The following is a 17,778-nucleotide window of genomic DNA, read 5'->3' on the forward strand; positions in this document are numbered from 1 at the left end:
AAGTATATGTCTTGTATAAAGAAATTATCAGTATTTTATATTAAATTAAATTAGAATATAGAGATATTTTAAAATTGATCAATATTTATTGACAAATTCCTGTATCCCTTACAGATATATTTTAGATTTCCAATATTAGATGTACACATTATAATTACTACTTAAATTATTTGAAGTTTATTCTTTTTTTTTTTTACAAAATCTTTCGATTATGTATCCTAATGTGTCTTATATTTTTTTTTTTTTTTTTTTTTTTTACAATTATAATAGTTTCTGTACATTTTACAATTGATAGTCCCTGATTTCATTTTAAAGATAGATAAAGATTATAATACATTTAACTTTACGCTAACGCATGATACGTTTGCATTCATTGTACTTTTCATAAAATATTTGGATTTTTCCTTCAAAGTATCATAAAATACTTTGAATGTCTTTTAAATGATATCCTTAAATTTCATTATGCAACATAATGACTAAAAAGTTTCTTTTTAACATTCATTATACTAAATATTTAGTATCTACAAATTTGAGCTAGTCTTATAAATTTTACATGATATTTCATGAATTCACACAGATACTAATTTTGCTTCTGTATCATGGTGAAAGTAACGTCGATACACGTACTTTTCCTTCTGCGCCACCAGTTATACAAGTTCCGGATTGATTGGCAGTAGACCAGTCACAACAGAGTGTACCTTTATGTCCGCCTAATTCTAAAATTTTTGCTTGTGTACCTGGTGGCATCTGAAAATTTATATTATATTTAGTATCAAATTGAATAATAAAATTATTAAAATTATTTAATATATAGCTAGATAGTGAAAATTATATACTTTATATATATTTCCTCCAGTTTGTGTACAAAGTAACATATAATTTCCACTTTGATCGAAAGTAAATAATTTTCCATGAACTGTATTTTTTTCTACTTTAATTTTTGTTTCCCATAAAATCTTTCCTGAATGATTTAAACTTCTTTGACAAAGTTTTCCATCCTCACTTTGTGTACAAATGTTCGTGTAATCATTAATTAATTCTATATCAATAATTGGACTTGCATGACAACTTATGTTATCAATAATTTCGTTTCGTCTTAAATCATGTATTAAAATATTTCCATTAGATAATCCCGTAATAAGAAGTTGCCCATTATGATTAAATGCGGAGCATAGCGCAGTTACATTTTGTTCCATTGGCAAAATTCTTTCTAATTTTCTTGTTTTTATATCATATAATAATAATTTTCCTTCATTTGAATCAGATACAGAACATACAAATGTCGATTCCGTTGGATTGCATAATAAAGTAATGATTCGAGAGTTCTCGTGTTGAATATCCCATAAAGTTTTGTAATCGCGAGTATCATGTAATTGAATTAGACCATTATTATCTCCATGTAAAAAATATCGTTCATTTTTCGATATCCAGTCTAATGCTGTAATAGCTTTATTTGAGTTTGCTGGAGTAGAGACAAATGTAGTCACAGTTCTATTGGATAACAAAAAATAAAAAGTAAATTTAGCAAAATTGTAATTATAAAAATTGATATTCTTCTATAACTAATATTTTAATATCTAAATAAGTATTCAATATAATTACTTTGGTGATGGTATCGGAGTCCATACTTTAATAATACCATCAGCATCACCTGTAGCAACGTAAGAACCACTTGCATTACTTTTACATTGAATTATTGATGTTTTGTGTTCTGTATATTCTTCCTAAAAATAATTTTTTTTTATAAAAATTTGTAAAATATTCTCTATAAATACACATAATATACAATATACAAATAATATTTTACTTGACTTAGAAGAATATAAGTGGAATCGATTTTATCTTTAGCTTTCCGTTCGGCTACCGTATCAATAGATGAATCTCTTTTTCTAGAACTTGTTAATCTTGAATCACAGCTAATGCTTCTTTTATTAACAGGTTCAGATTTATTGATCGAATTTATTTTTCCTTTTGTATTAGTTCTTTTTGTTGATATTATTTCAGATTCTACAACTTTTTTTGTACTTGTTCCAGGCTTTCTATTTAAAATTGGACTGGAACCACCACCTATATTTCTTATGAGATTTCTTAAAGTTTTAGGATTTTCTAATAAAGGAGATTCTCTATTTAAATAAAGAGAAACATAATAACACATTAATAATATAGAATAAATTATTTTTAAATTATTTTTGTTTATGAAATGGTTAATGAAAATATTTACTGTGCTATAATATAAAAGTCATCCATAAGTGGTAATTGTTGAGGAGCTGGTCCTGGATTCACATCCATTACATTTTCTATTTTAACAGATTCACTTAAACGTTGCTTCAATATTTCATTCTCTTCTTGAAGACGTTTTAATCTATTTGTATCTTCATCTATTGCAAGCAATGTTGGTTGTGGCATACACTATAGTTAACAAATAAAAAATTAGACTGTACATTGCTTAATTAAATATATATATATTTATAAAAAAATTATATAATATATATTATATAAATATTATATTTATTAATAAATATATATATATATATATATTTTTCTACAATTTAAAATATTAAAATTTATAAATGAGAGGCACGATGCAAAATACCTTTCACCTACTTGAAAAATAGTAGCAAGAAAATTATGCAGGGACACTAACATAGTATCCTGCCACTGTCTACTAAAATGAACAGAATATGCTGGATTGTCTTCGGGATTTTTAACAAATGGTAATGCTGTAAAAATAAAAAAAAAAATACAAAATATTTTTTTCTGTAATTTATATGAATAAAAATATAGAGGAAAAAAAAGAAAAATAAAGTATCCTACCAAACCATTCTTTCCATTCTGAATGCCCTTGCAACTCTGGTGTCATTTTTATAAAAAATTCTTGAATCCTATCTTGTTTATTGTTTACTGCTGCATTAACTAGATACATTTTTAAAACAGCATTCTCTAATTTTCTCACAGCTGGTGTGAAATGACTTTCTAAACGAGAGAACATTCTCATATCTAAATGTCCCCATAACTCTCTTAAAGATGCTAAATCATAATTATATATGTATTGCATCAATTGATCAACAATTTTATCAACCTGATAAAAAAATAATGAAAAATTTTAATTAAAATCAAATCATCATACAGAAATGAACAAATGGTAGTAAATTTATTTCAAATTAAAAAATATAAATACTATAAATAGATTATAAAATGTCTTATTTTTTTACTTTATTTTTATTATTTTTTTAATTAAATAAAATTTATACATATTATTTTCATATAGTTTTATCTTTTTTTTTTTAATCACTTTAAGTGCTTACGCGCTCACCCTGAAACCTTTCTCTTTCTCAGCTTTCAAATCGTTATCAAAAGCCTTCAAAGTTTGACTGAAACCCCTAAATAGCAAATATTCTTTGACCAATTCGTCCACATATTGAATATGAGACATTTTCTCTTATTTCTCTTCGAAATATTAACTTTTTTTTCTTCAAGTGACAGTTGTATGTTGTCATCCTTTAGCCATTTTAATGTTTGAATAGGGAATTTTTTTTAGCGTGTGACAAACAATGTTACCAATATTAATTATCTATTAAATAATATTATTTATTCTTATTTTTTATCTTATATAAAGGCGGGCTCTTGAATCTTTTTATTAAATATTAGTATTCTTAATGTTAACGGTACAGCATAAAATGAAATTGCAATTGAATAATTAAAAATGAATTATATAAAATCATATATGATAAAATATCTTTAATTTTATAATCCTAATATTATTATTATTAATAATATATTATTATATAATTATTTCTATAATTATAATTTAATATAAGATTACTAAAATAATAAAAATAAATTCCCTATACAATCTATATTTGAAAATATTAGAAATAACTTTTATTTGCTTATATACTTAAATCAAGAGGAGAAAAGTACAATTATATTAGATGAAATGTCTAAAAAAATTTAAATATTTTATAATTTTTATATAATATATATATAATAATATATATATTATATATAAATATAATATATAATAAATAAATGTATTATGACAAAAAAATTATAAAAAAAACAAGAGAATAGATTCAACGAATTTTTGATGAATATTGTTTTTAATAGAGTACAAAATTTCTTTCTATTTTCTTTTTATTACTATATTAAATTTTTGTTAAATTTAAATCTTATTGCTATATTGAATAGTATTTTATACCATATATGGCGAATTATGCTAAATAATCGTCTTAAAAATACATTATAAAATGAGAATATAATATCTATATTTTTATATTAAAAATTAAGACATATTATAGTTTCTTAGAAAGAGAAATAATTAATAGAAATTATATTCATATCTCATCTATGGTCATATATATAGTAAGAGAAAATACAAAATAAACAAGGACAGTAGAATAGTAGAAAAATAAATATAGGATGAAAATATAAAAATTAAATATATATGAATATATTTCGATATATATGAAAGACTGTGAACAGATTCTGTGGCAGTTAAAATGCCTACGAAATGGAAGAGCAAAATAATTAAGCGTTCATGATTATATCCTCATAAAAATTAGAAAATTAGCGCCATTTCTAAATTAGATGAAATAAAATAAATGAGATAGAATAAATCAAAATAAAAATAAAAAGAAAAAAAATAAAAACATGTAATTAAGAATTGACTATAAGCGACATCTCTGTGCCAAAGATATTTCTTCAAAAATACCTCTTGAATACTTCTAAAAAAATATTTTTTACATTCAAGAGATAGGGTTGTCAATTTTTACACTATCTCTATCCTTTTTCTATTTATTTATTTATTTTGTCTATATTTGTTTCATGTAAGATAATTTTAAAATGGCGTTGATTTTCAATTTTTATTCTATCTCTGTCCTTTTTTCATTATTTTTTCTTCTTGTCTATATTTGTTCTGCAAAATTTATATGCTCAAGTTTTCATATATAATTAATTTTATTGTCTTTTTTTCCTATTAATTAAAAATTAATTATATCTCGTAAGTATACATATTTATATATGTCCATTTTTGTATATATATATATGTCACATATATATATTATATATTTACATTTTTATATGTCATAAATAAATATAACATAATATTATTTTATATTTCGTATTTTATATATTATATAAATTTATTTTTATATGTCGCAAAAGATTTATATGTTATTATAAATATATGTACAAATTTATTATTACTACATATTATTATAAGTATTAATATATTTGCAGAATACTTTTAGAGAATTTATTTAGAAGGTTAAAACAAATTTAAAAGTTGATACATAAAAATTTCTATTAAAGTTTATTTATTTATAAGTAATTAGAAGTTGAAAATTCAGCGATCTTCTTTTGCATGTCATTTCATTTTCTTCAATTTTTTTTAACCCACTTCAATTGCTTATAATTTAATAAATAAGTTTCAAATATTTTTATATATCAATTTTTATATTTGATTTAATCTCTAAAAATTATCTTGCAAGAATATCGTATGAATATATTAATATCTTGTATAAATATTTTAGAAATGTGCATTAGAGATTTAAATATTAAGATATAGGTTATATAGAACTATTTATTAATTTATTCATTTTATTTTTATGATGTATAAGGAAAATAATTGAAATGAAGATAAAAAATCCTATATCTTAAACATTTATTCGTAAATAAAATTCACAATGATATCATTATGATCATTATTATAATAATAACAAGTACTCGTTACCGGTAATCAAAGTGTTTGTTTTTTATTTCGTTCTCTTTCTTAAGTGAATTTGCAATGTGTAGTAAAATTGCAGATATATTGTATAGACACTAAGCGATCTGCTATATTTTTTTTCATAGGAAAGAAGAAATATATTTTTGATGCTTAGCAACGAGTATACGCCATATATTTTTCTCTATTTCTATAATTTAACTGCATTTCAGGGATTTTTATTTTTACCTGATAAAATATTAATAGCTAATACAGTTCATTCTTAAAAGGCACAAGTTTTTTTCTTCCTCTTCCCGCGACGAAAATTTATTTCGATCTTCCAGTTCGATCGTCAAATATATTTATCTTTTTCTTTACAACAATATTCATAATTATACAGTCGATTTTTTAAATGTTTCATTTTGATTTATTATGTACTGAAAATTTTATTCATTATTAAAAAAGGAAAAAATATTTTGTTTTATAAATATTTTAACATGATTATTTTTAATCATTAACATGATCAAATTGTTTGATCATATATTTTTTTTTTAAAATATACAGATATATATAATGTAAATAAAATAATTACAATATAAATCATATAAAAATAGAAAAAGTAAAAATATTATTATGATTGAATAAATCAATATAAAAAAAATATTTTAAATTATTTGAAAAATAAATATTTCAATATATATTTTATATTAAAATATTTTTATAAATTATCGATTTTTGTTTATCGAATATGTTGTAAATTAGAAAATATTGTTTACAATTTAATATTATTGAATAAAAATAGATATCTTCATATTCTAACCATAGTGTTTTACAAATATAACTGGAAGATCGTTTAAACAATACGATTATCTATACTATTTTTTAAAAACGGAACATTCGAATAGAATTAAAAAATTGAAAGATTAAGTTATCCGTTCGAAATTTCATAATACATAATATAAAAACAATTTGAGGCAAAAAAGAAAACAGCAATATAGTAATCTAAAAAATATATAAAATACGAGATTGTATTTATTGTCAACAATAAACTACGACAAATAAATCTAAAATAAATAATAATAATAATAATTATTGTTTTTGGCCTATGAAAAATAATAAGAATAGTTATAGAATTATATTTTTTTCATTATCGAAATAAAAAGTATCGGATAATCTTATTTACGTTTGTAATATTATTAAGTTAGCTTGTTTATATTGTGATGATTTTACTTTGTTACATTTTGCTTATTAATTGTTCGTTAATTTGTATACGATAATTAATATAGATTTTAATATAGATGACATATTTCAAATTTTTTGAAAATTTCAATCATAGGCCAAAAATTTGAGATTATAAGCAGAAATGAAAATCGAACATTAATATTCAAAGTTTTAAAGAATATAAATATGTTCCGTATCGCATCATAATTGAAAATTTCAAGTCAAGTAGATTAGCTTAGAATATTTAATTATACGTAGCTATAACCTATTGCAATTTTTTTTTATTACATCTAAAAATCTCAAATACTTTACTCAAGCTTGATTAAAATTTGTTTCATAATAAAAAAATCATAGAATTATAGCGATTTTTGATTTTTTTATCTTTTCTTTTTAAAAGTTAAAAAATATCTTTGCTCTCTTAATATTTTTATCATGCATTAGAATTATAAATTCTTTCAATGATTGCACGACACGGAACTTACTTATTTTAACTTTAGTTTTCCAATTAGAAAAATCTAAAAATAAACTCAAATTTCCTATCGATTCGTAAATTGATCAAAAGTAATATATTAATATAATTTCAATTATCAAAAAATGCTTCAAAGATAGTTTCATACCATAAACATAAAGAAATTCATAATTACGTGTATTTTTTATTATGACTAGAGTGCAGTAATTGATAGATCATATGTTTTAACAGCCTGTGTCCCATAAAGAGCTTAAAGTGTCGATTGGCCATTATATATGTATAACACTGTTCATGTACACATGTGAACAGCACATTGGATCGAGCACCAATCTCAAAGAGAATTATATATACGTGTGTATATCTTTAGTGATTTTATTTCCATTATTTTAATTCGTCATTGAACATTGTTCGTTTAAGCGAGCGAACAAACATGGCTTTAAAGCGAAAATGCGCGCGTGTCATTGGTGCTTGTTGTGCGAACGCAGCAATCGATTGGATGATTAGAATATTCTTTTGTTATTTTTTTCAATTTTAAAAATTTTTTTTTAGAAAATTTCTATAAATCCATGTCTTCTTGTTTGGCTTTGGGTGCGATTCTCTCGCCGCTATCGGACTCTTTGACGGAAACATGAACATCAGCTATTTCAACAGGTGGAGGAATCACTGGATTCACTGATCGATCCTCTTCAGCGACTTCAAAGCCAATCGTCGCGCCAATCTTCTGACTTGCCTGCCTGAATGAATCTGATAACATCACCTATGATGAAAGATTGATGAAAAATTATTAAAACATATATAAATATTCTAGTTTTTACATCTATTTTTATATCTATTTTTATTGATTTTAATTAATTTTATATTTTTTAAAATAATAGTTTATATTTTATAAAATTATAGATTAATTAAATTAATATAAATATAAATTAGATTAAATATTATTATATTGAATATAAATATTAGAAATTATTATTATAGAAAAATAAAAATTTTAAAAATGAGATTAAATCAATAAAATATATATAGAATTTAAGTGTTATTAATGAAATATTTTTCGAAAAAATTTGAAATTTATCTTTTCTGCATATTTTGTTTTTAAAAAAAATTATGTTAAATAATTATAAAACTAGTAAATCTAGTAAAACTAGTAAAACTAGTTCTAATCTAGTAAATTGAAAATAATAATTTGAATTTAAATTCAAAATCTTTTGAAATTTTTCTGAAACATAATGTAAAGATAAATTTTAAGGAATCAAATTTGTAGAAAATCTTTTTATATAATATCCAATAAAGAAAATAACAAATATAATTAGAGAAAAGTTAATTAAAAATAAAAGATTTATACCTGTACAACATTGATGCACATAGATGTGAGGGCCAGGCCGAACACCAGGTATATTATCGAACCCATCATGTATACGGGATGCTAGATCAACCAACCAATCAATTTGTTAATTTGTGCATGTGTACTTGTCATTCTTCAATATTTTTAATTTTCAATAAGAAAACACGTGCAATTGTGCTGAAGTGATATTTATGCAAAAAGCACGTACAGAATAATGTATATATGATGTTGTACGATTTTTCGCATTATATGTATCTTTTTTTAGTTTGTCTATTTGTTGATGATGACCTTTTTGATTTTCAAAGCTTACCATCTGAACGCCACCGTGAAAGAAAGAAGCAAGAAAATAAGTTAATTATATATTAACGACATGGCTTCACTATTGAAGAATTGTTGGGACAAGGGAACATTCCATCGGTCAGATATAAAGCGAACGCTAATTGCAAATGAAAATCTAAGAATAATATTCTTCTAAGAGAAATGTTTTGAATCGAATATTTTATAACGGATTAAAAAAAAAGATATATCATATGATGATAATTTTTAATAATAAATTTTTAATAATTTAATAATTTTCTTTTATTTATATATAAGAAAATTAAAAATTTGTTCTTGTTCAAAATTTTGAAAGATATTTAAAACAAAAAAAGAGAAAATATTGAAATAAGACATTAATTTTTTAAAAATTTATGAATTTTTCCCTCTGATTTTATTAATTTCAAAAAAATTTACACATGGCAGGCTGAGAATTATGGTATGAATTACAAAATATTTTTAAGAAATCAATCATATTCAAAAACATTATTATTACATAATTATTTAAATTAATTAAAAATTTTTTATATTTTTATATTCTTCAGTCTTATATCTCCAATACATTGAAATAATTTATACCGAATACACTTAAAATAACATGAAATTGTAGCATTTCATTTTTTATTAGATTTACACAACTACGATTATGTTGAAACTGAAGAATATTTGAATTAAATAAATTTGCAATTTGTTTTTATTATGCAATATAACTAAAGATTTTTAATTAACTTTTACTTAAAAAAATATTCCAACAAATATGTCTCTTTGATTTTATTCTCACAACACAAATGAATCTCTTCATCTAGGGGGAACAGATATGATTGGAACAAGATGCAAAATATAAAACGACGATTAAAAAACGTCGTTGAAATAAATGAAAAAAAAAAAAAAGGCAAAGAAAAGATCACCTGTGGCACGTAATCGCCGAAACCTATAGTACTCATGGAGATGAAGACAAAATAGAAGCTCTCGAAGAAGCCCCATTCTTCCGACCACCAGAATATAGCCGCGCCGATGAAGATGTAAACGACAAGGATAAAGATGGCAACAGAAATCGGTAAATTGAACTCGTCGTCGACAGCAAACGCTGACATTGCTGGTGTTTCAGGTGTATCAGGCACGTTTCCATCTAAGTTGAGAACAGTTTGAGATTGTTGTGCCTGTTTCTGCATTTCTTCAATGTCCTCTGGATTAATCTGCGAGGGCCTCTTAAATGTTGCTAGATCGTACACCAATTGTACGCCTTTCATTACCTCCTGTTTAAGAAAAGTTTTATTCAATGAAAAATGGAATTATAACATTATATTATTCAATTATGTTATACAAATTGTGGCGCGATAAATTTCGTTTTTAGATAAGCAACTTCTTTTAATAACTTGTTTAATTTTTTTTTATTGTTATTCGTTTTAAAATGGATATTTATAATTAAAATAAAAACTACTTGTTGAGGATCTTGCAAGAAGAGGTGAGTATACTTATTTTTAATAATTTTTGATTTATTAGACGCAATATATTTCATTTAAACAAAATTCCACATCGTGTGGTATAAATTAGATGCAAGTATTGTAACAAAAACAAATATTTACTATAAATTTTCTAGATGTATATTGTTCTATGCAATAAAAATATAGATTGTTAAGTGAAATAAGAATGCAGATCTAGATTTATTCTTATCTTGCATCTAATAAAATTATTAATAAAAATAAAATTTTTAAAAATTGAAGTAAATTTATCAACAACTATTAATTATAAAAAAATATATTTTTTCAACAAAATTTTTTTTTAATATTAAGTAAAAATTTTATAAGCAGTTTTTTAAATTTTTCTAAAGTTATAAATAAATTTATCCTTGTCTGCAAGAAACTCAATTATATATTGATTTTAGTTTTTCAAGAAATGTTTTAATAATATTTCTTCTTTCATGAAATTTATATTAAAAAGAAAAAAATGAAAAATTACAAAGAAAAATAGAAAAAAACATAAAACAAACGTAATATACAAAATTAATAGCATTATTAATGAAAAATAAAATAGAAATAATAAATAAAATAGGAATAATAAACATAATGAGATAATATAAATAATATCAAAATTAATAAAGAAAGTAGCAAACGAATGAAAATCAAAATCTAAAATAAAAATTATTCTTAAATCGGTTTTTCAATTTTACAATTCTGATCTTTCCTTTCGTTACTAAATTTCTTACTTGGACAGGTACAGTTCGACGAACTTTCCGGCAACTTCCGGTATAATAGAGCCTTCTCACGAACGCCCAAAGGAACTTGATACCACGTGTAAATAATTTGCCAAAATCAGCCAATATTATCAGAAACATCGGAATCCCGAAGATAGCGTAAACTATTGTGATTGCTCTTCCGGTGTTGGTACTGGGTGAAATGTGGCCGTATCCTAAAATAACGCGAGAGAATTCGTAATTGTGAAACACTGATAATACTTAAAATATTGTAATATAATCTATTATCAACAATAAGAATTGAAATTTTTAGAGAGATTCGAACTCATTCGCATCTTCTATGGGATAAAAATAACCTAGGTGATACTAAATATTGCGATGGCATTTGATCTAACTTTAGCAGTTTTAGTGATATAATTTGGCGGTTGTTTACTCGTCGTATTTTTCAATAATAGAATATTGTTTTGATGCGGATGTTTTAAGTAATTACAATTATTTTTTTTAAGAATTTGTTTCTAAATAAAGTTGATAAATTCATTGATAAATGGTTTTGTATACCAATTCGAGTTCCACATTGTTAATAAATTTTCGATTAATTGCAATTAGTTTATTATATTAAATGAAAAATATGATAACAAATTAAAAATTAAAAAAAATTAAAATTAAAATTAGAGATATCTCTAATTTTAAAGATAGATATGATTCATAAATTTATTTCTTTTTAATTAAATATTCATAAATATTCATAATTTATTATGAATATTCATATTGCATTTTATAATTTTTTAGTTTTAATCGAATTTAATTAGACATTGGATAAATTATATTATGCAAATTCAAGATCGCTTTTGTTCTCAAAATTAAATTTTCAATCATTCAAAATTACTAATTAATAATGATACAAACATAAAGATAAATTACGAATTTGCTCTTTTTATTAAATATCCTATTTATTATCAATATTCGATTAATTATGAGTTTTAATTTATATACATGTCATTAGACTAGATTAAAAAGAATATGCAAATGATAGATTTTTAATACTTAAAAATCTAACATTCTTTTTAAATTATTAATTCGTTATTAATACTTAATAATAATCATTATCTCTGTCATCAAATCATCTCAAAATTCAATATTTTAGCGAATATAGCGCATCGAGAAATTGGAAAAATTATCATTTTCATTTTAAATTTTATCAATTTTATATATTTTCACAACTACCATCGGACGCGTGCGCACTCAGCTTTTGACAAATATCAAGTACCATACTATCGTCAACACAACTATATTCACCACTCGGAAAATCAATACGGAACTCGTAAAACGACTCAATCATATCGCCTCATTTCATCATATATCAAACGCTTTCACCCCATCTATCCTCCCACATATCTCTTCTATACCGATATTCCTCACCGATGGTGGTTATGACGGTCAGACAGTAAACAACGGCGTTCAAAAAGCTCCAACTTCTTTGCCCGCTGTACGTGTGAACCCCCGCCTCGTGGGCCGTGTGCAATTGCTCCTCGAACTCCATCAACTTCCGCCGAGCCATGCTCTTCCAATCGTCCTCCCTCAAATTGTGACTGTAGTTCCACAAAGTGTCCAAGAAATCACGTTTCACCCTTTTCACGCCGCATTTGTAGAAGGTCTCGAATGCCCCCTCGGTGAATCGGAAGACGAACGCGCCCAAACCGCAATAGATCATCACCAACATCAACTCTGACAAGCAACGATTCCTCAATCTCCTTACAATTTGTGTCTCCTTGGGATTTTGCTCCACGAATGCTTTAAACTCGGCAATTACATCCCTCAACGCCCTCAGAAAGTCCATCAAAGTGACTTTCGTCGGTTGGTCCGTAATTAATTTCCTGAATTTCGTCTGCGACGTCTCTTCGATATCCGAAATCTTCTTTGGTCCTCCTTCGTCCCTCTTATTCTCTGGTTCTTTTTCTTCTATTTTCTTACCGAAGAAAGAAAGCCAGGAGAACCAGGACTTCTTCCTCTTCTTCTCGGATTCTTTCAATTTTTCGATCGACTTCTCGATAGCAATTTCCTCGCTTTCTGTGAGCAGCGTGCTGAATTTCCTTCTTCTCAGTATCGTTTCTTGAGCATCTTCGAACACGTCTGGAGTATCAGGATCAAGGATACTCTGTTCTCTTTTTAGATACTCTTCTTGAGCCTTGGCGAAGTCTTGTATTAAGCTGTCGTTGCTCAAAGGGATTATCTGTTTCTTCGTATCCGAGCTGGATCTCTTCATGATCACTTCAGTCCCCTGCCGAGGGAACGACTCGCTTTTCTTTATTTTACGATCCTCGTCGGTGTCGTCAGTTTGACTGTACAATCTGGATCGTCTCCTCTCCGGTTTCACTTGAACATCTTCCTCGAGCTTTTGTCTACTCGATTTCTTTTCCCTCGGGGGCTTCTCGATTACGTGTCTCGTTGCAACATCAAGATCACCACTGCTGGTCTTCTTCGATACTGTTCTCTTCGTCTTAACCTTTCCTACTTCCGGTGATTTCGTTCTCCTCGGATGTCTCTCCATTTCCTCCATATCACTGGAGTCGCTCGACTGACCATGCCTCTCCAATCGTTCCCTCGATTTCTTTTTCAATCGTCTCTCCACCTTCTTAGGTTCAACCGGTTGATCGACATCACCGTCAATTTCTTTCGATTTAGGTATAGCATCTTTGTACTTCTCCTTTTCGATAACTTCGCTAATTCCTGATTCTTCTTTCGACACATCATCCTTATATCCTTTCTCCTTCACGATAACCTCAACGATCGTCGACTCTTCTTTCACTGGACTTCCGTTATCAACTTTACTGATCACCTCCTTCTTTATCGACTGAGCACTTGCCTCGTCTTTAGCGTCACTTTCACGTGTTTGCGATTCTTTCGGAGGAGAACTCTCGCCCATCTTCCATAACGTATCGTGTTCCACGACTTTCAATGGACTTTTCTTCTTCTCCTCTATCCTCGGTTCCAATTCGTCCCTAACCTTTGTGTCCTCGTCCAATTCCATCCGCTCGGCATCCTCCGCCATCTGTATCATTCTGGCGCGTCTCGCTTCCTCCTCGTCGTCGGACGTCTCGACCAGCTGTTGGTTCCTTGACGACGGATCAGGTGTCTTTTCCCGCCTTCTCGCTGCCGCCTTGCGTCGCCTGTGCACCATGTAACTGTCCTCCATGGCGGGATGGACGATCGTGAAGGATCGTTAATCGCAATGTCGGACTGGTGCACTGTGAATACTGTGACCGAACGACGCGAAAACTGCACACGATTGCGTCTGTTGGCTCCCGGTGCAGACGGACACCGAGACAGAAATAAAACAGAGGCTGCTCCCACCACACAGCAGTCTGTTACCAGCGGAACCAGATAGTTTTGCCGCAGCGGGTATCGAGCGAAGCTGGCACGCGAATCGCGCGCAACCGAGAGGCCAACCACGATGCCGGCCCTGCAGCAACTGCAACCCGTTCAACGGCCCGCGGTATTCGGCAACCCGACCTGCAATCGGTTATTACCACCACCCTTCCGAATTTTCGAGCGCTATGCGGCTCTACTGTTTTCAAGGCTGTTTTGACGCATCACTTTTCGTGATCCATTATTATTTCGTGGAATTATGAGAAATTGTAGCTGGAGCTTTAAAGGAATTTTATTTTTTATTATTTTTAATTATACGTAATTGGTTAACGAATAAATCGTTTACGTTGTATTATGTTAATTATAAATGAATTTTTATGCTATGCTATTCTTTCTTTCGTTTCCAAAGATTGATTGCATCTCATTGAGAATTTTGAGAAATTCTGTTATTATTTTATGGAATGAATAAATAAATTTTTAAGATAATGTTTTGCCTATGCAATTCTTTATTTTTTAATACTGCTTTGAAAGATTGACGCGTTACATTTTGTGATCCAATTGAGAAGTTTAAAATTATTAAAAAATTATTATTTAATATGTTGATTATATGAATTATATGAATTACCAGTAATTAGAAATTATCTAAAAATTAAATTAATTAAATATAATATATATATGTAGTAATATATTTATGTAGAAGGACTTGATCTTTCTTCTTTTAATCCATTAATAGCAAGAAATGTTTAATATTTATTCCAGAGGAAGCAATTTGCACAAAGATAAAATAGGAAATCGTTTATATAAAATGATTGTTCAAAGTTTTCTTCGAAGTTTCACGATTCTCATAGCTCTTGAAACTTATTTGCTTACTTGGGACGTTATCAATATTAACTTCTTAACGTTTGCTACATTTTTTAATCATATAAATCCAACTAAAATTACGAAGTATTATCCTAATAATTTTTATAAATCAGATCATAAAAGTTTTTAAATGATAGTTTAAAACAAATTTATTCTGAGTCCTTCTGAATAATATTTTTATGAATTTTACAGCATAATATTTTAATATTTTCAAGAAGTATTCCAATTATAGTATTCTAATCATATAACAAATATAGAATTTTAGTCTACATTTTAAAATTCTTAATTTATAAAAATGATAAAAAAATATATAATATTGGAACAATTTTTGTTAACAAGTTTTTAATAAATAATGAGTAACAAATAGAAATTTCTAAAACTTAATTAGAAATGATGAGTTCTGTCATCACAACAAAACAAATGTCTGCAACATGTCATATATGCAATACATAAAATATTATTTTTGACAATATTTTCATTAAAATCAGTGTTATATATCTCTTTGAAAATAATTATCAATTTAATTTTAATCAATTATATTAATGATTTTTAACTCATTTGCAGACGTTTCTAATGAAATATTATATAATAGAGTCTCATTCAAGAAGAAGAATCAGAAATAGAATAATTTAATAATTTAATCAGAAAATATAATAATTCAAAATAGAATGATATTTTTATACAATATTTGTAATAATCATGTAATTTTTTAAATAATTAAATATTAATTATATATAATTATATTTTTATTATAAATATAGGTAAAATTAAGATTTTTTAAAATAATTTTAAAATTAATTCAGTTTGATTTTTAAATGATAGATATACAGATGTTTTTACATATTTTCTATATTTAAATTATTTTAATAAACATAATATTCATTGTCTCAATTAACATTTAAAATTTCATTTTCAGAAAATTTTTATTTTCAAATATTTGAATTTTTATCTCAATTTAAAAACGTTATTTTTCTATTCGAATCATGTACTTTGAAGTTAATCTCGCAGAAATTAAGATTTGTATTATTACAATACTTTTATCCGTTAATTAACGAGAGATATAAATGTGATATGTTTCAATGAAATGCTACTTTTCAATCTCTGTTTCTTTCCATCTCTATTTTATATTTTTCAGAATCAAATACATCAATCTTGGTAATTTGTCATTCGTTTATTTTCGTATTCTTTCATCTTCTATTTAGTTTCCTCATCATTCATCTACTTATAGATGATATAAAATATAGAAGACTTATAGAAGATATAAAATAAAAAAGTTTTATTTTAGAATAAAAGAAGAAAAATCTATTTTCGTAAAATTTTAATAATAAGATATAAATTTTTTATCTTTTTCTTTAAACAATATTTTTGTTAACGAACAAAGTTTTTTCAATTTTTCTCTGGTTACTTTGCTTTGATATTAATTTTTCTGTATTTAAAAGAAATTCCATTATTCTCCATCTTTCTTTTTTTATAATATTCATACTTATATTTATAATATAACTTTCTTTTATTTGTATTCTTTCAATTATACTTTATATTTATCGTTTTCTGGTGAGAAAAAGAACTTTCTTTGTCTCATTTATCGTCGAGTGTTAATAGTATAAGAGATATATTTTATGCTTCTATATTAAAATTCTTTGAGAAAAAATGAATAAATAATGTGACAAAATAAAATGTAAAGTTCCTTCTTATTATAATACAATAACAAATAACAAACGAAAAATTCTATATTTCCATAATAATATTTAAACTGTTAAAATCTAAATTTGATTAACAAATTTGTTGAAGTACTATAAATTATAATTAATGCTGCCTATTTAGAAATTATCATTATTTTTATCGATTTTATAAATTTTTGATTCAATCATTTTCAGAAATTTAACTTTTGTTTTTTGCAAATAATATTTTGATAAAATGTATAGATAATTTTGGATGAATAAATTTTGATTAAATTTAGAATACATTAAAGAATATTATTATTTCATAAATATATATTTTTATTTGTAAGTATTATTTTATGATATAAAATTGAAAAAAAGAAAGATATCATAATTATATGATATAATAAAAATAAGAATTAAAAAGCTAAAAGAATATATTTAAAAATATGAAAAATCAAAAATATGCATTCTCAATTTGAAAAATTAGAGAAAAATTTCACTATTAAAAAATAATCGTACGATTTTAATTTTTTGTTACATCTTTTATAATTTAAGATAAATAGAATTACAAGCAAATTAAATATATTGGGCATACTAATAGTTAAATATAATTGGATTACTATTAATTAAATAAATTCATATTACAAT

The 17,778-nt window shown here is 25.6% G+C and overlaps 2 protein-coding genes across 4 annotated transcripts; both read right to left on the reverse strand.

Annotated features, from left to right (window-relative positions):
• Positions 1 to 64: 64 nt before the first annotated feature.
• On the reverse strand, positions 65 to 3,479 carry LOC122713887 (WD repeat-containing protein 91). 2 transcript variants are annotated; one of them, XM_043934701.1, is made up of 8 exons: positions 3,314 to 3,479; positions 2,815 to 3,079; positions 2,605 to 2,720; positions 2,222 to 2,409; positions 1,808 to 2,123; positions 1,603 to 1,724; positions 837 to 1,491; positions 65 to 747 (listed from the first exon to the last, which is right to left on the reverse strand). In XM_043934701.1, exons 1-8 carry the CDS (start codon positions 3,431 to 3,433, stop codon positions 598 to 600), a joined length of 1,932 nt encoding a protein of 643 aa, XP_043790636.1. In that variant the 5' UTR covers positions 3,434 to 3,479; the 3' UTR covers positions 65 to 597. The 2 variants fall into 2 exon arrangements, with proteins under 2 accessions (XP_043790636.1, XP_043790637.1); XM_043934702.1 differs by having other exon boundaries at positions 3,306 to 3,417.
• Positions 3,480 to 7,137: 3,658 nt separating this feature from the next.
• LOC122713886 lies at positions 7,138 to 14,835 on the reverse strand. Of its 2 annotated transcripts, XM_043934699.1 has the most exons (6): positions 12,662 to 14,835; positions 11,255 to 11,457; positions 9,957 to 10,304; positions 9,044 to 9,046; positions 8,734 to 8,814; positions 7,138 to 8,148 (listed from the first exon to the last, which is right to left on the reverse strand). In XM_043934699.1, exons 1-6 carry the CDS (start codon positions 14,433 to 14,435, stop codon positions 7,948 to 7,950), a joined length of 2,610 nt encoding a protein of 869 aa, XP_043790634.1. In that variant the 5' UTR covers positions 14,436 to 14,835; the 3' UTR covers positions 7,138 to 7,947. The 2 variants fall into 2 exon arrangements, with proteins under 2 accessions (XP_043790634.1, XP_043790635.1); XM_043934700.1 differs by lacking the exon at positions 9,044 to 9,046 and having other exon boundaries at positions 12,662 to 14,834.
• Positions 14,836 to 17,778: the final 2,943 nt, after the last annotated feature.

The sequence above is a fragment of the Apis laboriosa genome, unplaced genomic scaffold (assembly GCF_014066325.1).
Source record: "Apis laboriosa isolate Shangri-la unplaced genomic scaffold, ASM1406632v1 scaffold26_cov146, whole genome shotgun sequence".
In the NCBI taxonomy this organism is placed as follows: domain Eukaryota; kingdom Metazoa; phylum Arthropoda; class Insecta; order Hymenoptera; family Apidae; genus Apis; species Apis laboriosa.